This window comes from Haplochromis burtoni, unplaced genomic scaffold (genome assembly GCF_018398535.1).
Source record: "Haplochromis burtoni strain Fernald_Lab_line unplaced genomic scaffold, NCSU_Asbu1 Contig_256, whole genome shotgun sequence".
Classification (NCBI taxonomy): domain Eukaryota; kingdom Metazoa; phylum Chordata; class Actinopteri; order Cichliformes; family Cichlidae; genus Haplochromis; species Haplochromis burtoni.
The window spans coordinates 87,227-107,861 of NW_024582617.1; the positions used below are offsets into that span (position 1 = coordinate 87,227).

The 20,635-nt window shown below is 41.3% G+C and overlaps 2 protein-coding genes across 2 annotated transcripts in view; one reads left to right on the forward strand and one right to left on the reverse strand.

The window, feature by feature from the left end:
- Positions 1 to 10,222, forward strand: part of ptprc (protein tyrosine phosphatase receptor type C) — a gene marked incomplete in the record, with an annotated part of 16,464 nt that extends 6,242 nt beyond the window's left edge. The window contains 19 exon segments of the mRNA XM_042227342.1: positions 1,013 to 1,073; positions 2,278 to 2,386; positions 2,831 to 2,868; positions 3,561 to 3,670; positions 3,868 to 3,958; positions 4,046 to 4,122; positions 4,211 to 4,247; positions 4,330 to 4,427; positions 4,592 to 4,717; positions 4,835 to 4,992; positions 5,264 to 5,399; positions 5,981 to 6,130; positions 6,412 to 6,502; positions 6,586 to 6,725; positions 6,892 to 7,026; positions 7,108 to 7,224; positions 7,331 to 7,494; positions 8,282 to 8,417; positions 8,937 to 10,222. Coding sequence (XP_042083276.1) covers positions 1,013 to 1,073; positions 2,278 to 2,386; positions 2,831 to 2,868; positions 3,561 to 3,670; positions 3,868 to 3,958; positions 4,046 to 4,122; positions 4,211 to 4,247; positions 4,330 to 4,427; positions 4,592 to 4,717; positions 4,835 to 4,992; positions 5,264 to 5,399; positions 5,981 to 6,130; positions 6,412 to 6,502; positions 6,586 to 6,725; positions 6,892 to 7,026; positions 7,108 to 7,224; positions 7,331 to 7,494; positions 8,282 to 8,417; positions 8,937 to 9,254 — 2,292 coding nt within the window.
- A 1,582-nt stretch (positions 10,223 to 11,804) lies between these two features.
- Positions 11,805 to 20,372, reverse strand: abhd8b (abhydrolase domain containing 8b). Its single transcript, XM_005938562.2, has 5 exons — positions 19,972 to 20,372; positions 16,266 to 17,075; positions 14,380 to 14,550; positions 13,733 to 13,949; positions 11,805 to 12,692 (listed from the first exon to the last, which is right to left on the reverse strand). Exons 2-5 carry the CDS (start codon positions 17,063 to 17,065, stop codon positions 12,453 to 12,455), a joined length of 1,428 nt encoding a protein of 475 aa, XP_005938624.1. The 5' UTR covers positions 17,066 to 17,075; positions 19,972 to 20,372; the 3' UTR covers positions 11,805 to 12,452.
- Between the last annotated feature and the right edge of the window lie 263 nt (positions 20,373 to 20,635).

Genomic DNA, 20,635 nt, shown 5'->3' on the forward strand with positions numbered 1-20,635 from the left:
ATCAAAATCAAACTTTGTTTAGCTTTATTTTTATTAATATCCTTCTAAAACACAACATGAAGACTTTGGTGGTGAACAGCAGAAAATAAAGTTACAAAATGATGTTTTCATGAAGAAGAAGAAACTCGAGCTCATTTATTTTAGTGAAAGATTGGAAACAAATGTGTTTTTCAGTGTGACAGTCCTGATCATAATTAATGTGATTTATATATATTTTAAGATAAATGCCATGAAACAGAGAGCATCCCTCATATCAACTAAATCCGACTCTCTGAAACTTTACGGTGAACATTAAAACATGCTGAGTCATCAGTGAAGGAACGTGACAGTAATTATGACGTTCAGTCGTTTAAGCAGCGCTGACTCAGACTCTTGTTCTCTGGGACTTATAGAAATGTGTTTGTTAATTTTCTTTACTCGTTCATATTATTCTGGAGGGAAAATGTGTTTAATGATAAGAGATAACTGAAGTTCACTCACGTGTTTTTTAAAGTTACATATCTGTACATTAAATGTAAGCTGGGCTCCATGAAAACAAAATGATAAATTAATTCTTCAATAATTAATAATTAATTTCTATTATGAATCGTTTTAACATTGCAAACATAAACATGTTTACTTTCACATGTTTTGTCTCGTTGCTGATGGACATAAAAATGAATCTTAAAACTATGATCCCTGTTTTCATTTCCTTACAGTACCCGACGGTTCCCCTACAGTGACTGTAACTGTGCCGGAGAATAATGTGATTAAAGTAGAGTGTAAGCATGAAGGCAGGATTAGAGGACCAGACAAATATAAAAGATTCATAGCACGTCTTCATCCTGGTGGTGAAAACAAACCACAGAATGAAACAGTTTGTAAGTTTGAATTCAAGGATCTGAGCTACTCTACAGCATACAGAGTGGAGGTTTGTATCATCCTACTTTTAAGTATATGATTATTTTATGGCTGCTTTATTTTAATGGTGTCATTTCTTATGAATGAACATCTGAAACATCTGTATTTATAGGTGACTGTTTTCAACGGATACTTTGAAAGCCAACCGGGCAGAGGAACAGCTGATACTCGCTGTAAGTATGGATTCAATGACACAGTTTGTTGGATAAATCAGTTTACATATTTACAAATTCAATTTACACGTTGTACAGCCAAGTTTTTTAAAAGTACACCTTCTCTAAGATTTTATGACATAATAAAGATCATCTTTACATTAACCTAGGTAAGATGAAAAACAACACCTGACATTTACATCATATCTGTATTCACTTAATACAAGTTAAGCCAAAACTCAGAAGCAGTGTGTACAAAACTAAGTACAGCCTTATTGCTTCCATAGGAATTCAGTAACAGCCACGTGCTGCTGATCAAATGCACTTCATTAACTGAGGTACAAGCAAATGTTAACACTTCTGGAGCATTTAGGTTTGCATTAACACCGTGCCAAGGAGGATTTCTAAACCATTTGGAAAGTCTATCATTCTGCAATAAGTGAGATTATTCACAAAGAAAACACTCAGGACAGTTACCAACTGTCCCAGGAGTGGACGTCCCAGAAAATTCACCTCAGTGTCAGACTGTGCAGTGTTCATGGAAACTACAACAACCCAAGTGCTGCATCTCAGACTCTACAGGTCTTAGATAGCATGTTAAATGCTAAAAAAAAAAAAAAAGAAGAAGAAGAAGAAGAAAAAAGTTAATGAAAATGTACAATGAGCATAATTAAAAATAATGAAAAGTATGGCTAGTTTGGAAGTGCTGCAATCAGAGACTGTGCTGCTATCCTCTTCTAAAAAGAAGTCAACCATTAACTCCTCTGTACCAAAATGTACTCAAAACACAATTTTGAGGCCATGTGAAAGTGGTTTTAAAGGTAAAGAATCAAGGTGTTCAAAATGACCCATTCCAGAGTCCAGACCTCAATATGATTAAAATGCTGTCGCAAGACCTTTAGAGAGCTGTGCAGAAGTAAAAGCCCATAAAGTGCAATAAACTGAAGCAGTGTTGTAAAGACGAGTGGACCAAAATTCCTCCACAATGATATGAGAGACTTATAACGTCTACAAGAGAAGAATTATTTCAAGTTATTGTGGTGCCTTTAAGAAGTGGTTCTTAAAGGCACTGAATCATGAGATGTATTTAATTTTTCACACACTGCTGAGGGGTAGATTATTGTTTATTATGTCCTGATGTCAAACCTTAGAAATGACATAAGGTGTACTTTGTTTTTACCGTATGTTTTACATACATGCACTCACTCGTCCCATTCTTTTACAGATAATGACAAAGCTGTCATTGGGTTTCTGGTCTTCCTCATCATCCTCACGTCTGTGGCTCTACTTTTTGTCATCTACAAGATCTACATTTTGAAACGCAGACAGTCCCAGTAAGAAAACTTCTGTGCAGATTCCACAGCATGTCTTTATCCTGTCTTCCTTCTCTCACCCCAACCAATCACAGCAGATGGCCCCGCCCCTCCCTGAGCCTGGTTCTGCTGGAGGTTTCTTCCTGTTAAAAGGGAGTTTTTCCTTCCCACTGTCGCCAAAGTGCTGCTCATAGGGGTCATATAACTGTTGGGTTTTTCTCTGTGTGTATCATTGTAGGATCTACCTTACGATATAAAGCACCTCAAGGTTGTTGTTATTTGGGGCTGTATAAATAAAACTGAATTGAATATGTCGTTTCCTTTGTTATTTTAACAGTCGAGCTGCGCTCGCTTTTTTAGGATTTGTTCATTTTTCACAAATAAACCAGCATTTTTTCCTGTTAATAAGATTTTTGCACTGCTTCTGTTGAATTTAAAAACCTTCCTATGCTCTTTTCTTCACAGTGACCTGGGAGAAAGCATGATGCTTATTTCAACAACAAGTGAGTTTTATTTAATAGTAGAGTTTCGGTTCCTGGCATCACTTATTTTCATATGTTTTTGTACTGTTTTTACTAAAACCTTTAGGGTTTAGTAAAAACAGGATGACAGGAACACGATCAAGTAAACTATGTTCCTCTTTTCAAAATTGAATTGACTGTGAAGTCATGCTGGTTCTCATCTATGCTCATTGGAACTGCTGTAAAAGCAGCTGTAGAGCACATAAAAACATCCTGTGACACTATCAAATCTGAAGAATTCAGACCCTTTTGGGAAAAGTGTAAAATGTACTAATATTTAAAGTTCAAAGTTAAATTTCATCACATTATGAGTAAATATGATGACTGTGGTATTTACTCATTTCTTTGAAAATGAAATGAATGCAGTGAAATTGTGCTTGAAAATCACAATAGGATTTTTCTTTAAACTCCTTTAAGCAAGAAGTGAAACTCTTGAGATCAAGAATCTCATTTACATAAGTGTCCTATGGCCGGTCTGAGGTAGGCGGAGTTAACCTGCCTTTTAACCTCATATATGTATTTTTATGTTATCTAACAGCAGATCACTTTGTTGAATTCGGGTGACTGAAAGAGTTATATAAAAACTATGCATACAAATTATGATGTATGTTAACAAATACTGTAAGATTCTGTTTTTTTTACGAGCTCATTTTTTTGCTGACTGCTTTTTGTAGATGATGAAGAAAACCTGTTGCTTGTTGAGCCGATCGCAGCAGAGGTCCTGCTGGAAACCTACAAGAGGAAGCTCGCTGATGAGGGGAGACTTTTCCTGGCTGAGTTTCAGGTAAGTGCACTCTGTGGTCTTTGGTAGGGGGTATTTCTATTTCTGTTATTTATTTTCAGGAATGGGTGATTAACCATAGTATGTCAGAGGAGCAGACAATGGAAAACAAAAGGCCAAAACTTGATCTGAATACATGTTAGACGGTTGGAGTCCAAAGTGTATGTTTTTTAAAGAACATTGCTTTAATTTACTTGCAGAGCATCCCAAGAATTTTCTCAAGATACACGGTGAAAGAGGCCAAGAAGTCCTGCAATTCTATCAAGAACCGCTACGTGGACATTCTGCCCTGTGAGCTGATCAATGTTATTAAAATCACTGAGAGTCACTGTGAAGACTGTCATCATTTATTTTATTTTATTTTTTGTCTTGAACTAGATGATTATAACCGTGTCCAGCTAACCACAGGAAATGGAGAGCCAGGATGCGACTACATCAACGCCAGCTTCGTTGACGTATGTAAAAATGTTCAGCTTGTTCAACGTAAAGTTCATGACATCTGTTCGATAAAACAGTCAAACATCACTCCTGTTCTTCCTGCAGGGATTCAAAGAGTCTAAAAAGTACATCGCAGCTCAAGGTAAAGTCACGCTGCCGTCCTTCACACAGCTGCACTGAATGACTGTGATCTATGATGCTTATCTACGGTGTTCTCGCTGCAGGACCAAAGGAAGAAACTATAAATGACTTCTGGAGGATGATCTGGGAACAGCAGTCCTCAATTATCGTCATGGTAACACGATGTGAGGAGGGAAACCGGGTAAGATCGTGTTTAAAGTTTTTAAAATGAGTCACAGAGAAATATCCTTTCTTTGAGAAGCTTCTTATCTGATTTGCTTAAATCTTAGACCTTCGTATTGTTTGCTCCGTTCTCCTTCCTCACTGAGCGACAGTCAGCCTCTCTCCTCTCACATCGTTTCACAGGTTAAATGTGCTCAGTACTGGCCGTCTCCTGACCGAGAGACTGAGCTTTATGAGGAGTTTATTGTGAAGCTGAACTCAGAGGACCACTACCCAGATTACACCATCCGCCGTCTCAGCCTGACAAACGTAAGCCTCCGTCACATGTTGAACCGACAAAACTGTAAAAGTGTTAAATGTCTGTAATCATATCTGTGTAGAAGTGTTGCTCAGCATGCACATTTATCTCAATAACTGCACCTGCAGAAGAGAGAGAAGAACTCAGAGAGGGAGGTGACCCACATCCAGTTCATGAGTTGGCCCGACCACGGAGTCCCTGGAGAGCCACACCTCCTCCTGAAACTGAGGCGGCGCGTCAACGCCTTCAAGAATTTCTTCAGTGGGCCGATCGTTGTTCACTGCAGGTATGAAGAGGTCACACTCTACGCTCGGCTCAGGTTAACAAGTTTGTTTCACTTTGTTCCATCAGCCATGTCAGTACATCTGTAGGCTGATATTAGGCAGAGTCTGACTGGATGGACGTCTATTTGTAGCCACACCTACTTCTTCAGATCACCGCCTCTTAGTTTAATTCAGATTAAAACACGAGCTGTTAATTGAGATCTAAAGTGCGTCATTGTACATCAGGTTAAATAAGACAACGGCACTCATAGGTGATACTTCTTTCTCGTGCAGCGCGGGGGTCGGCAGGACAGGAACCTACATTGGCATCGATGCCATGATGGAAGGTCTGGAGTCAGAGGGCAGAGTGGACATCTACGGTTACGTGGTCAGACTCCGCAGACAGAGATGCCTCATGGTCCAAGTCGAGGTAAAGTGTGTGTGTGTGTGTGTGTGTGTGTGTGTGTGTGTGTGTGTGTTTAACGATTAGTTAAATCAGCTAAACTTAAATATGTACAGTTGTATATATTATGTATATTTTTTAATATGTTTTTAAAAATGTTATGTTTATAAAAAGTTGTATTTTAAACATGTACACCGTACTCTTTCTGCCATTTCCTGTCTTCCTCAGTGTTATTATCTCCTGTCTTGTTCCGGTTTTGCTTCCTGTTTTTTTTTGTTTCTCCTCTTTGTGTTTGGCCCCGCCCTCTTTTTCTTCACCTACATCTGCAGCTCTGTGTCAGTCAGCCCCTGTGTGTACATGTGGTCCTGTTCTTTAATCTGCATGTTCGTATTATAGACCCATTCACCTTTATATTTCACCTACTGTGTAAAGAAATGTGAGGAACACCACGTGTTAGATGTACATACACTGACTACACTGCACATAAACAAAGCTTCATTTTTTAAAATCCTGTATTAAATAAATGAGGGTAAATGAGATATAAACGCTGCGGCACATTCGAGGTTTGTCTCTCGTGCATTAACATGAGTGCATTTGTGTGCACACAGGCCCAGTACATCCTGATTCACCAGGCCCTGCTGGAGCACAACCAGTTTGGAGAGACAGAGATCAGCCTGTCTGAGCTGCACAGCACAATGAACACGCTCAAAGAGAAAAACTTGGACGACGAGCCCACGCTCATGGAGGAGGAGTTTGAGGTACGCCGTATCTTATCACTTTTATAGCTGTAAACTACAGAAGAGCAGTGTGAGGGACCGAAAGTGCAGCTTTGATCGTGTTTAAGTCGCTGAGTGAGTCACAGAGAAATCACGTAAAGAGTGTCTGACAGAATAATGTAAATGACCCTAAAACATTGATGTAGCACAAACGTCTGAAATCTAAAAATATCATCAAGTGTGCCTGTCGTCCTCTTCTCCATCACATCCTGCACGATGGATTGGATGGAAGCAAAGTTTTAATAGACAAAATGATCTTGCAGAGACTCCCCACCTTTAAAAACTGGAGGACGCTCAACACAGGACTGACCGAAGAAAACAAGAAGAAGAATCGTTCTTCGTCGGTCATCCCCTGTGAGTTTACTTTGCATGCACGCGTGTGCTCGCATGTAAGATTACATCTGCTCAGTTCCACTTCTTTCATATCAAACCTGCAGATGACTTCAACCGCGTGCTCCTGAAGCTGGATGAAGGACGAAGTCAGGACAGTGACCCTGACGAAGACGATGAGGAGGAAGATTCTTCAGATGAAGAGGATGAAGACTCCACTCAATACATCAACGCCTCGCACATCACGGTAACGTTCAGCCTATTTATGAACCCGTTTCTATGTAAACTACTAAAAATACCAGCCGATGTCAAACTGTGACAAACTGCTTCCTGCCACCTTCTTTCCTGTTGCACCAGATAACGAAATGTCTCATCTTCTATGTTTGGACTCGATGTGTTTGTCTCCCACACAGGGATACTGGGGCTGCCGTGTCTTCATAGTGGCGCAGACCCCACTGGCAGACACCACGGGGGACTTCTGGTCGATGATTTACCAGAAGAAAGTTTATACTGTCGTCATGCTTTCAGACAGCAGTGAAGGAGACACGGTACATACAATATAACATACTTATAGTGACACACATTAAATGTACATGTGGTAAATATGCTTGTTTTCTCCTGCTCAACAGGACTGTATTTACTGGGACAAAGAGAAGAAGAGCTTTGGGGAGATTGAGGTGGAGGTGACGAGCACAGACAACTCGCCAAATTTCATCAGACGCACCATGCAGATCCGCCACGTCAAGGTAACACAGCCGCCACCTACTCTGCCTCTGTAAGCGAGCCTCGCCCACTGATGAGACCGGACATTTGTAAGCCAGCTGTGCTCTTCTCGTCCTCTTCTATCCACAGAGGAAAGACAGACGGGAGATAAACCATTTCCAGTTCCTGAAGTGGACGAGCAAAGAGGAGGTGCCGGAGAAACCTCAAGACCTCACAGACATGATCAAGGACATCAAGCAAAACTGCGGCACCAGCAGATCACAGAGGAACAACCCCATAGTGGTCCACTGCGAGTAAGAACACACGGGGAACAGTTCAGTGACGAGATGAGAACGGGGCAGCACGCAGCGAGGACGAGTCATCGTTCTCAGCGTTCAGATCAGTAAAATGTGTCGCAACAGCCGACTTCTCCATCTCGCTGGGTTTCAGGGCGGACACTAGTGTCCCTTTGATCAGTGTTTTTAAATAAAGAGCTCGGTAAAATCTAAGCAGCAGGGTGTCTTTTAAACAGAGAAATCAGCTACGTAGCTGCATTTCTGTGCATATACAGATGCTGCCACATGTTTTGGTGCAAGCCCTACAGTTGACAGAGCATGCATGAATGCAGCAATCATTTACGTTGCAAATTTTAGATAAAGATCTTGATGAAAATGAGCTCACCCTGCTTTGCAGCCTCACTTCATTTCAAGGAAACCATGCATTGATTTCCTTTGAGGCATGAATATGTTATAAAAAATAGTGTGAATACTCCCAACAGCACTCTCTAAAGCCACCTCACACAAAGTGTGATTACCGAGTGTACACAGTAAAATGCATCTATGTTAGTGTGAAAGACAGTAAAGGTCAGCTGATCAGGAATAGTTGAGTATTCCCATGAATTTAACCCAACATCAATTATTCTTTTAAGGAAATCCTTTGTTTGATGATTAATTAGTTATATTTTTATTTCCTTTGACAACAGATCCACTTTCAGACTTTTTGTTTTTCATGTGATGTCCTTCACAGGCCCACAGCTGTCTAATACATAAATGGATATGTATAAATTAATAAACTCCTGTTTGTAACTTGTGTGCTCCTCAGCGACGGCTCGTCCCGCTCGGGGGTTTTCTGCGCACTGTGGAACGTGCTGGACAACGCTGAGAGCGAGAAGCTGGTGGATGTTTTCCAAGTGGTCAAAACTCTGCGCAAAGAGAGACAGCACATGGTCTCCAGCCTGGTGAGAAAGAGGAACACAATCGTTCACACTCTGCTTATAACCAGAGATCAGCGTTGCACATCACCAGTTCCCTGTTCTAGCTCACTATGAAATGCATATTTTATATTACTGTTTTAAAAACAAAAGTAAGCTCAAGCATAAAGATCATTTCTGCCTTTTATTTGATACCAAATCTATGAAAAAGCCACGCCCATTTGTTTTCTCCCTGCTGCTGATGTAAACTTGAGTCATTGTTGCATTTTGCCTGTTTTCAGCAGTGTGTTCAGGCTTATGTGAACTTTTACAGCAGCTGGAAACTGTAATGACTAGTTTGTGGCGACAGTAGAAGTCTGATATGAAGCACTGTGATATCCGTGCTTGTCCACACAGAGTTTAGTAGTATCGGTTCAGTGTTTGTGTTGTGTTCGTGGGATTCTTCCTGCTGGTTATTTAGGGAAGTGTGTAAGACAGCAAAGAAAGCAAGATTCACTCTAACAAGAAACACACCGAAACAATATTTGTTTCCTGTGTTTCTAACAGGAGCAATACCAGTTTATATATGACGCCGTGGAGGCCGTGTTCCCCGTTCAAAACGGGGAAGTGAAACCGGTGCAGGCCTCTGCAGCCGACTCGGTGCAGATCGTCAACGAGACGAAAGCGGCCGAGCAGAAAGACGAAGGCAAGGCTGAGGAGCCAGCCAGCACTACCAGCAACGAGCAGCAGGCGGCAGCAGAGAGCACTCCTCTGGTGCCTGACAAAGAAGAGAAGAAAGAGGAGGCGGAGAAAGAGGCCCCACCCACGGAGACCACGCCGCTGGACGACACCAGCAACGGTCCCACTGTCACGGTGGAGGTGTGAGGGTGCCGGCCGTGACTGTGTCCACTGATGGAAATAAGCGCTTCAGTTTTATGCTTTTTTAAATTACCTTATGAATGTATAAACGTTGTAAAACTTTTAGATTTGTGGAAGAATTTGACCAAATATCTCACGTCAGTTTCCAAAGTGTTTGATTTAAATTAAGTTATAAATGTTTCTGAATGCAAATGTAATTTCTCTCTTTTCACAAAGTTTACCAGCACAGCTGTCATCAAACTGGACCCTTTACTGGATATTTAAAGGGGTCTAACAACTAAATCTGAAATATGCAGCAGACGAGTTGTTTTGTCCTCTACGCTGTTATTTAGTTCATCTTCTGTTTCCTCATTTATACATAGTAACAAGCATTTTTTTGAACATTTAGTTAAAGTCAGTGTTTTATGGCACACTGCGTTTTTTATTACAGTTGTATTTATGCGTTGTATTTGCTCACTGTCATCGGCTTTGTTAAGCATATCTTTAAAAGATAAGTATGTTCCTCACTCAGCTTCTTACTACAGGAACACTGAAAGGTTTGAAGGATCTGTTGTATATTTCTCCCACTAATGAAGTTGGAGCAACATTTGAATCAACATTTTTTGGTTGTGCTGAGTTTCTTTGAGTCACACCAGTAACGTACTCGTGGAGCAGACTGGGTCAACAGTTTTCTTTTTCGTTTGCAATAAATTTACCTGATGACATTTTACTCTGGATCTTTCCTTGAATAGAAAAATGTGAAAACGAGCTCAAATCTTCAGGAGGTTAAAATCATACACGTGTCTTTGTTCTTCATATTAGTTTCAGGGCTGAGCGGCCGATCAGGCAGAGAGAACGCACTAATAACACGTCTCAGCTCGTCTCAGGGCGGCTCTGAGCCAGAAACCAAAACCTCGAGCTTCATCAAAAGTCGTTGCTAAGTGTGTGATTGTTTCAAAAGATGGGAAAACAAAATAGAAAACTGACAGTGCAAAGAATAGACTCAGTCATATAATGAAATCTCTTTAAAACGCATAAATAGAAATATCTCATTTCAATAAATAGGATGTTATTCATTCACACCAGTGTGTGAGTGTGTACAGCGCTAATACAGGCCATTTACCATTTATTCATTCTGCCTTAAAAATGTAGAAACTTTGCTCACTGTTGACATTTATAGTTTGCTTACATTTATTTAATGTGTGAGAACCGCTGGGCTTGTTTTTATTGGCTGTCTTGCATAACCTGTGCTTTGGATCTTCCTTTGCTTAAATGGACGATTCTGATTTAAGTGAATAATATGAACTATGAATATTCTGTTTCCTCTCTGCTTAAAATTCTCTTAAGTCCTTCTTTCAGTCTCACCTTAGAAGCAGTTTTTATGTCTTTACTTTTGTTTTATCGAGATTTAGTCTCAACTTTGACGGGACCATGTGAGAAATATCAAAATTTTACAGTTTCGATTATTGTTTGTACCTTTGGAAGCTTTGTGAATACTCGCACAGATGTCAGCACTTTAATCCTCCAGCACGTGTGGGGGGCACGTTGTGACTCCCAGTGCTAATTCGCTGTGGTTGGACAGCTTCTGTTTGTTTGTGTGCAACAATATAACTGTAAAGAAGGTTGTTTCTGATTTTAAGAAAATTAAAATGGCAGCTGCTCCAAATGTAGAAAAAACAGAAGATTTTATTTTTTTTGAAAATTCACATTTACTGTGATCATGTAAATAATTTATCATGTTTTTCTTTGACAAAGGCCAACAGTTACAAAATTTAAGACACACAAGACACAAAGCAGACAGTTTCCTTCTATTTGAATCAAAAGCAACATTTCTTGCTTTGAATCTCAGAAACATTCATCCTAACCTGAAGTCAAAAGTATAAAAAGTCTGTCCTACGAATTTAAAAAATCAAATATGTTTGAAAAGAAAGAAAAGGGTGAGATCTGTGCCCTGTACAGCTGACTGAGGCCCTGTGAGGGTTTGTGAACACAGCAAATGCCGGAATTGAAATCCACTAACGAACTAAACCTTTACAGTCACAGAGGATTTAACAGCTTCGTAGTGTTGATTGTTTACGCTGTGGAGTCACAGACGTCCACGTTAAACTACGAAGGACTCAAACGTTACAGTCGGTGCACTGGACAGTAACACGTTTCCAAGCTAAACTCTTTTGTGTGCATTCAGCAGACACCATAACACAACACAGTGTAATAAAGGACATGTAGAAGCTGTTTGTCAGTGACTCTCAGTCAGTTTTAGTGAGGAATGAAATCTCAGAGGTGCTACAGCACCGACACGTAGCAGCACTACACAATCAATAATGTCTGCAAATACTTTGTGGTGTTCAGCTTGGACATGTTCTCTGTTGCAGTGCTCGACATGCTTCGTTTCCTGCTGCAGTTACACCTCGCTGCAGACATGCGATCGTGCTGTTCCTGTAAATGTAGGACTCAGTGATGACCTGCAGTTATTGCTAAGTTTAGCCGTGCACACTCGATTGAACATCATTTTCTTGATGTCTCAGAAGCAGCAAACTTACTTTCACTTCTTTCTGGTCCCCCCCCCCCAACCCCCATTAATGCATTTCTATTAAATACCAGAAGCAGCTGCTTTCATAGCTACACTGAGCTTCATGCATCAGTGAGAAGAAGAGAAGAGAGAAGAAAAAGGCCAATGGACGGAGGTTTTGTTTTTCATCAAAAAACATCTTCTCAATTAGTTATTTTGCGTATGGCATTGTGTTATTTTCACATGCTTACCTTTACAACAGGTAAGGTTTGCAATACTTATGAGGAATAAAAACAATGACTGACTATCCAGCTACACTTCATAAGGTTGAGTCTCAGCTGTTAATTACAGCTTGTGCTCAACCAGGAGCCACATGTTCTTGTCCCAGTTTATCATCTTTCCCACTTGGCAGCTGTTTTCATCGTTGCCTTCGTGGCTGTTTCCATTTGTGCTTCCCCGATCCAGGTACCGTCACTGTAACGCATCAGTTCAAGGCACAAACGCGTCCTCGCTGCTGTGTGTTACGTGGTTGGAGTTTATTTGGAATCAGTGACCTCTGCAGAGTGTCCCGCCTCCAGCAGGACCAGTTAACTGGCTCACCATCAGGTTTAACAGCTTGCACCAGATGCACTGGGATGCTTGTGATGCACTGACTGGCCGACCACGATTCACCGTAACAACCAGTGTTTCAGCTCTGATGTGAACCTGCTGCCGCTTCATTGGGCTGGTTTAGCAGTCGCAGGCCGGGCCTTGCTGGGCTCAGCTATCACCTGAGTGTTATCAGTTCGAGCTTTAGCGGTCTCTGGACGGGTTTTGGACTCTTTCTTTGGTGCTGGGAGGGTCAGCGGTTCCCAGAGGAAGAACTCGTGCAGGAGCGTATTAACAGGATCCGGACACTCCATCATGACCATGTGACTGCCGTCCTCCAAGACCTTCAGGAACGCCATTAGAAGTATCTGATAAGAATAAGGATAAGAATAAAGGTTAGACTCATCACCAGCTCAACACTTTCTGAATGATATTGTCAAATATTTCTGCAAATAACAAACTACAGTTCAAATGAATGAATCAGAGTCAAAGTGTGAATCCAAACAAAACCTTTTGGTCCTTTTTAGTGGGCGGAAAACAAGCACATTATGTGTGTAAGTTGACAGAAGGACACGGTTTGGCATTTAAATGAATTTCTGTGTCTCTTCTCATGAATCAGCCACTAAAGTTCAGCCGCTGCATCATCGTTTTAGCTGCTGTTTACCTGAGAATTTGTTAAAGCAGCTGATTTTTTTAAACATTCACTGGATGCTGTAAACTGACCTGATTTCATATTTCAGTTTGTTACGGTGAATTTGTTTGCAAACTGCTGCCCGTTTAGCAGTTTTCTGGCCACCTGAGAATTATATTTCTACTTTTGCTTCGATTACCGACCCCTGAGGGAACGATCTGTTTCCTAAGCTAATTTCATCGCTGCGTGCAGAGCAGCTATTTTCATCAGAGAGAAGAACCAGGCTGAAAGATTATCCAATGTTCACCGGAGAGTTCAACTTGAAACACAAAGCAAGGTGATGATTCTTATCTTATATTACATAGCTTTGAAATTATGACGCTCTCCCACGTCTTTGTCCCGTCTTCCTCCAATCACCCCAGCTGGTTGCAGCAGATGGCCCCGCCCCTCCCTGAGCTGGTTCTGAGGTTTCTTCCTGTTAAAAAGGAGTTTTTCCTTCCTACTGTCACCATAGCACTTGCTCATTGGGGATCTTCTGATTATTGTGGTTTTCGCTACCTTACAATATAAAGCACATTGAGGCAGCTGTTTTTGTGCTTTGTTGCTGTATAAATAAAGCTGAATGTCTGTTTTAATGAAGATTTTTAACTGGATTTTCTTCTTTCCAAACTGGGACACATTTCTTATCCTTTTCACCACAGAATGATGTTTTCAGTCCACAATCTGTTATTTATAATAATAATAGCTTCATTAGGAAGTGTGAGACCCCCCACTTACTTCTGCCATTCGTTGGTCCTCTTCAACAGGGACAAATTTGTCATGCATGCCATGCACCAGCAGGACAGGCACTGTCAGCTCAGCGTGGTAGACCTCGTCCCCCTCAGGCCAGTACTGCCCGCTCATCATGGCACGCAACACAAAAGACGACACATTGAAGGCATTGTTCTCTTTCAGCAACTGCTTCTCCCTGGCGCCCTGCCGAGCGAAGCCCGCCCTGCAGAGTAGACGACATTTATACCAAAGAAAAAATGATTATTTTAAACATTAATTTAACAGCAGATTAAACATAAGAAGAATTATCCTAGATACATGATATTACACATACAATAAACATGATTTGCTACTACAGACAGTTTTACTGTCTGCACGACTTTTATTTCTTTGTCAAGCTCTCTTACTCACACTCTTTCTGCAAAATGTGTAAATACGATTGGTCTTAAATAAATATTGGCACTATGATGTAATATTGAAAAAGCAATGTATAACACTGCAAAATACCCAACTGTGTGCACATTTCATCTGACTGGACTCATTGCGTTTATGTTTAGGAGGCTACAAACCTGAACTTCAACTGTTTAGAGAAACAGAAAACAAACTGAGTCGTGCCTCCTTCCTTGGAGGATCTTTCAGTTTCGCTGTCTTACTTGAGAAAGCACCAGGCGAGCAGCGGGGAGAGGCAGTGAAGCACACAGGTGGGCAGGTTGAAGATGGAGCAGAGGCTGGGCTCCAGAGCTGTGGGACCGCCGCCGTTGATCATCACCATCTTGTGAATTTGTTCTGGATATTCATGAGCCAGGAAGGTGCAGAACGACACACTAGACAAAAAGAACAACAGGCCGGTTACAGGACAGACTGAAAAAACCAGGTAATCATGCTGTGGTAGTCATCTTTGAAATCTACTGTTCAGAATTGGCCTTTTTTATGTGTGAGTCCAAATATTGTGCCTCACTTTTTCACTTGCTCACATTTTCACAAGTCAGCACGTCTTTAAAGTCTGGATTAAATATAGTGTGTAAGAAACTGAGCAATAATTATCACAGTTAACAGCAATAACACCGATTTTAATGGCTATACAGGAAGTAAAAGGAAGTTAGCGTAGCATAAGACCCAGCTAAATAACAGACAGAATAAAATTGAGCATTATTTATATTCACTACACTCGAAAAAGTATTTATGCACAAAATGCCGACTTCAAGTCATTTGTTTGCAGGAAATTACAGGAATTTGATTATGTGTAAACTTTCCATGTAATTTTTGTTACATACAATGCAAAACACACTTATTAGAATCTGGTCAAAAGAAGTTCACTGGATGGGCATAGATTCAGTTTACAGGTTTATTCAGGAGGCAGAGCATACATACTAACTGAAGGCTGGCGGTTTGTGGGTGGTGCCAAATATCCTTGGGAAAGATTCTAAACCCAAGTTAGTCCCCAACCCCAACCAATCACAGCAGATGGCCCCGCCCCTCCCTGAGCCTGGTTCTGCTGGAGGTTTCTTCCTGTTAAAAGGGAGTTTTTCCTTCCCACTGTCACCAAAGTGCTGCTCATAGGGGGTCATATGATTGTTGGGTTTTTCTCTGTATCTATGATTGTAGGATCTACTGTACAATATAAAGCACCTTGAGGCGACTGTAGTTGTTATTTGGGGCTGTATAAATAAAAATGAATTAAAGTTGCTCTCTGATGCATCCATCAGTGTAAATGTTAGTCAGAAAGCACATATGCATAGAAAAAAGTGCTTGGATGAATCATGCAAGTTGTATAAAGCTACCTGAGTGCTGAGTAGAGTAGAAAAGCACTTGATAAGAACCAGTCTGTTTACCATTTATTCTGTTGTATTTTACTCAAAGTTATTGTTTCATGCTTATGAGGGCAAAGAATCATTTATTTAGTTAGACTAGAAAGTCCCTTTGAAATGAAATATATATGTTATTCACATACTAAATGTCTGTGCTGTATAATTTACATTTGTGGTTTTAATTATAGCTCTAATTACAGAAGTTTAACAGTTCTTCTTAACATATCTTTTGTTTCTGTATAGCATGTCCCACTGTATGTTGCTACACCTTTTGTTTACTGGCAACTTTATTTTCCATAGCTTATTATGACGTGTCTAAAAAAACCTATTTTTAGAATTAGTTTTGAACGTTTTTAATTATTCATCCCTCGTGGTCTTTGAACCAGTGTATTTGTTTTTATTGTAGCTTAATTGGTGTTATTTTTGTACTTTTTATTGTTTTTAATGTATTTAATCATTTTTGTGTATCACTTTATAACTGCTGTGACTGTTAAAGTGCTTGAAGTTGGTTTGGTATGGTAAAATTCTTGTTTTATCTTCATGAAATCTAAATATGTTGAATTTTAACTGACATGAAACTGCAGAGTAAATTCTTACATTTCAGAACCTCCAGTAAGATCTCAGATCTTTGCCTGACAAATGACTGAAACAAAGAGGCGCTGAGGTTTCCTGAACACTTCTGGATGACCTCCGGACCGTGTTCTGTTTGAACGCTGTGATCTGGGACTCACCCGTAAGAGTGTCCTATGAGGATATTCCTCTTCCGAGCGTATCTCTTGAAGATGATTCTCATATCCTCAGCCAGCGCATAGAACGTGTACGCTGCAGGAATCTGCGGTGCTGAGCTGGCTCCGTGTCCTGCCAGGTCCGGGGCAATCACTTCGTAGCCCAGCCGAGAAAAGAAGTCCAGCTGGCTTCCCCAGATATCCAGCGAACCTCCGACCCCGTGAATGAAGAACAACGCCACATCTGGATGTGTCCCTTTACAGGCTGATATCTTCCTTTCACAGTCGATCACCACAGTGCGCTTGGGCTTCCGCCTGCGCTTCCTGGGTTGCTGAGATTGGTCAGTCTGTCCAGCAGCAGAAGCCTCACCCGCTGCTGCTGCTGTGTCCGATGCGCCGTTGTTTCCAGCCGTGACAGAGTCTGATCTCGCCTCAGGAATGCTGACGGGCGGCGACGACTTACCACAGTCCGTCAGTTCTACCTCCATGGTGCTGTTGGGTTCTGTCTCTCCATTCTGGCAGCTTTTCAGCTCTGCACTCGCCCTGTCACCCAAGTTCTCAATGAACAGCTGTCCGTTACGGTAAACTGTGATTTTTCGTTTGCAGCTCACACTCCCACCAAGCCCGGTGGGCTCCTCCACCACCGGCCTGTCGGGGATGATATGCCGAACTCGCAGAATGCGGCCCGGTTTTACCTCCACAAACTCGTAGCCATCAGCAGGTTCTGAGGTTTCTACAGGAACCACAATATTGGTCGGCTTTGAGGTGAAGCAGCAGAGCAGACCTTCCAGAAAGCTGGTCAGCATGGCTGCCAGTCTGCAGGGAATATAGTCACATAAAAACACACATAAGAAACACGAGCGAAGAGGGTCATTGAAGAGATGCAGACAGGCAGCAATGTGAACCCTTATCATACAAGCAAGCTCTCTAGTTAAGCCAGAATAAGAACACAAAACTATGGCAAAATGATTCTCTGCTCATGTCATTAGAAATTCACTCAGGAAGATGAATATGAGGAGATGAAGGCACAGTACACATGCATACATGCATCAAGCACATGCATTTGGAGAAACAGCAGAGTTAAATGGCAAATATTAACTAAATATATGCTGCATGTCATTTAAGACTTCTCTACATCAACTGACTATCTGGGAAGCTTAAATGTACCATTCAGAGAAATAAACAAGTTCAGGTGCCTTTACAACCCGGCATCTGTTTACAACTTAAAGCCTTGCTGCTTTCTGTCAGACGTAACTGATCACCATCTTTACTCAGCACGGCCTTTCGTGGTATTAATAGACATGAACGGATGGTAATAGCTCCCTGAGTTAAAGCTGTCCACCATGTGATCGCTCTGCAGGAGCAACACGCAGCAGCACTACTGGTTAAAACCACACAACAACCCATCGGTGATTAAAGGTGCTTTTTTGAAGCGTTGCTCAGTGATTATTGAAGGATATTCATGAATAAAGAAAAGCCAGTGTTACTTTGGTGTAAATTAAGCTCATATAGACAGCACGCTCTTCTTCTTCTACTGTATATCATATTCTTCAATTCCAATACAACCACCTTTCTACTTCCTTGCTTCTTTTGAAACTTCTACAACAATTTTGTAACTAAACAGCCCCCAAAAGGTGTCGCTGTGCATTACACAGGTCCTCCTGCAGTATCAGTTGTTGGTTGATTATCTGCTATGGCAACAGCAGCCATGCAGGGTCTGCAAGCGTCTCTGCTGGCTGCATTATCCTACCTTCCTCCCTACTAGAAAGGATTATACTCTCAGTCTCTCTGTTTAAGTCCACAGAGCGCAATCTGTCTCTGGATAAAAACAGGAAACTATGGCACTGTGCAGAGACAGTTTTATACTGTTGAGTTTTTCTCTCAACTTTACATCAGCTCCTGTTTTCATGTGGGGATTATAAGCACAACGTAAAACAATATTCCTGCTTGGCCCTTTTAGCCCTTTCTGCTTATACTGGCACATCCACTCTCCAAATAACAGTGCGGTGCTGCCTGTACTGACAGGAAGAGGCTGAGAGCGGCATTTTCACATAAGTGAGGGTCGCCCATTCATCTCACAACAAAAGGCATCATTTTGATCAGGCAGAAGGAGTGACGCATTTTATTTCCTGTTCCATTTGTATAAAATACTGGGGAGGCTGGATCATAACCTAAACCAGCTTACAAGCACAAAAAATAAACCTTTATCCATCTACCACGCCCCCTGTGACATAGTCCGATCCCCCCTCATCCCCCTCACCAGAATTTACATTTCAAATATTGTATAACAAGACAAAACTGCAAACTCATAACTAACTGAAGCCTTTGATTGAAATACCAAATAATGACACTCGTTCTCTCTTTCACACGTGGCATCACTTCTGCTATGGTTTTGTTTGTATTAAGTGCACACATGAGTGTGTGATAGCAGACAGCCGATCCCTCAGCATGTTTGTGCTCTCTGCTCATGTTGCCTTCATATTGAATCGTTTTTGGCTTTTTAAAGAACTTATTTTAGCATCGCACTCAACAACAAACAAATCCTCCCAAACATAAGAAGTCCCTTCAAATTGCATTATGTTTCTTCACGTCAATATACGGGCCGCAAGTGGCCCCCGAGCCGCGAGTTTGACACCCCTGATGTAAATGAACTGAACACAAAGGTTTTAACACAATCAGGACACATTCACATAGATGCAGAGTGGGAAGGACTCTTTTTTTAACACATTGTAACACAAAGTCACACATGAAAGTACCTACATTCATCTAACACTATATTTTTTTATGCAAAGTACAGCCAGGGTGTTACTATCTATTGATTGAACTATGATGAGCTTATGTTCACAGGCAGATATTCACAACATCCTCCCTGTGGCTGTGCCGTCCAATTAAATATCACCTGCTTAAAGTCGTCCCTATTAGTGAGTTTGCTTCTTGCTAAAGTTCCTGCTCGGGCCTGCGGTCGGAGACTGTGACTGGCTGTTATATAACATTGCATGCAGGTTAGACACAATCACAGTGGGACTGATGCCCAGAAAAACGAGTAGAGACTGTAATTCGGATTAAAAACAACTGCATTAGCTTCACTGTTGCTATAGTCTCACACTTGTTTATTTAATCAGTGTATTAGTTGTGCTGCACCATTAAAGGTCCATTGCATTTGCTGACATGTTTGACACAACTAGAATCACATATCAGGTGTGGACTGAAGCTTTGAAATGTGATATGTTAGTAAGTTATACATTTTTATAACCAGTTTGTTGTAACTACAAATTCATCAAAGTGACCATTAAGAAATAATTTAAGCAAAACAACAACGAAAATCCATCTCTAATGGTTTGGGTGGTGGGCTTCTTCTACTACTACTAATAATAATAATAGGAGTCTTGTACCTGGTATTTAAAGCTGCTGGGCCCATCCATTCACTAAACACAATCAAAGCTCTTTGAATAGACTCACTGTCTGATGCATCAGGTGAAGCAAGTGCCAGAAGGTTTCTCTTTTCAGTGTACACTAGAATGTAACGTCAAATAAAAATCCTTTCCGTTATTCACACCGAATGACCCGTGCGTCTTCAATGACGGAGCTCACCTTTACATAGCGACCTTCGTCTTGCCTTCTGCAGAAATCCTTAAACTACTTTATAATCTGAATATTTACAGTCCGCAGAAAAAAAATGGGATAAACACACTAATTAAATCACAAGGCTTACCTTTCCCTGTTTCCCCTCAAATTCCGTCTAATTTTTCAGATTGTTTTCTCGTCAAGCATCGGGGAAGTAGGAGAACTATAATCTGTTGCGGTCAATCCAGTAATCTAATTTATCTGGATTTTGTTGCCCTGTCCACATGGCGGCCTGTATCGACCGACTGGCAGCGCATCTCTTTGTGGGTCACAGGTAGATCCACATATCTGCGCGCTCCAGAAACTCCACGTCCACGCTGAAATATCTGCGCGTGCGCTCGGAAACCCACCGGAGCTCCGCGGATGCTTTTAATCCATCGATAGCTGATCGTCTTACAAACACCGTTGGCTCCCGGTTCTGTTAGTGGGAGTGAACACTTGTCCCCTGCTGCTATGTAAGGGGAGACTGCAGTAGACGATTGGAGAGAAACCTGTTTGTCCGGCGGGAAAGGTGCCAGTGAAGTAAAACCGATTAACATTTAAATCAATTAAAAAAGCAAAGAAAAAGAAACGTAAAGAAGGGTGTGTGTCGGGGGGGGGACAACAATACCTGCGGCTTTTCTAAAATAAAATAAAAAGTTATTATAAGCATAAATGTTTGAACAATTGACTTGTTGGTCGACATACATTTAAGGGCATGAGGTGTTCCTGCCTGTGTGTGTGTGTGTGTGTGTGTGTGTGTGTGTGTGTGT

Bases quoted from the DNA above. Each gene is read 5' to 3' on its own strand.
- abhd8b (XM_005938562.2), bottom strand. From the start codon at position 17,065: ATGCTGACCAGCTTTCTGGAAGGTCTGCTCTGCTGCTTCACCTCAAAG. The intron at 14,551-16,265 runs GTGAGTCCCAGA...CTTTTTGTCTAG, and splicing joins CTCATAGGACACTCTTACGG to TGTGTCGTTCTGCACCTTCC. The intron at 13,950-14,379 runs GTAAGACAGCGA...TCTACTCTGCAG, and splicing joins CTCGCCTGGTGCTTTCTCAA to GGCGGGCTTCGCTCGGCAGG.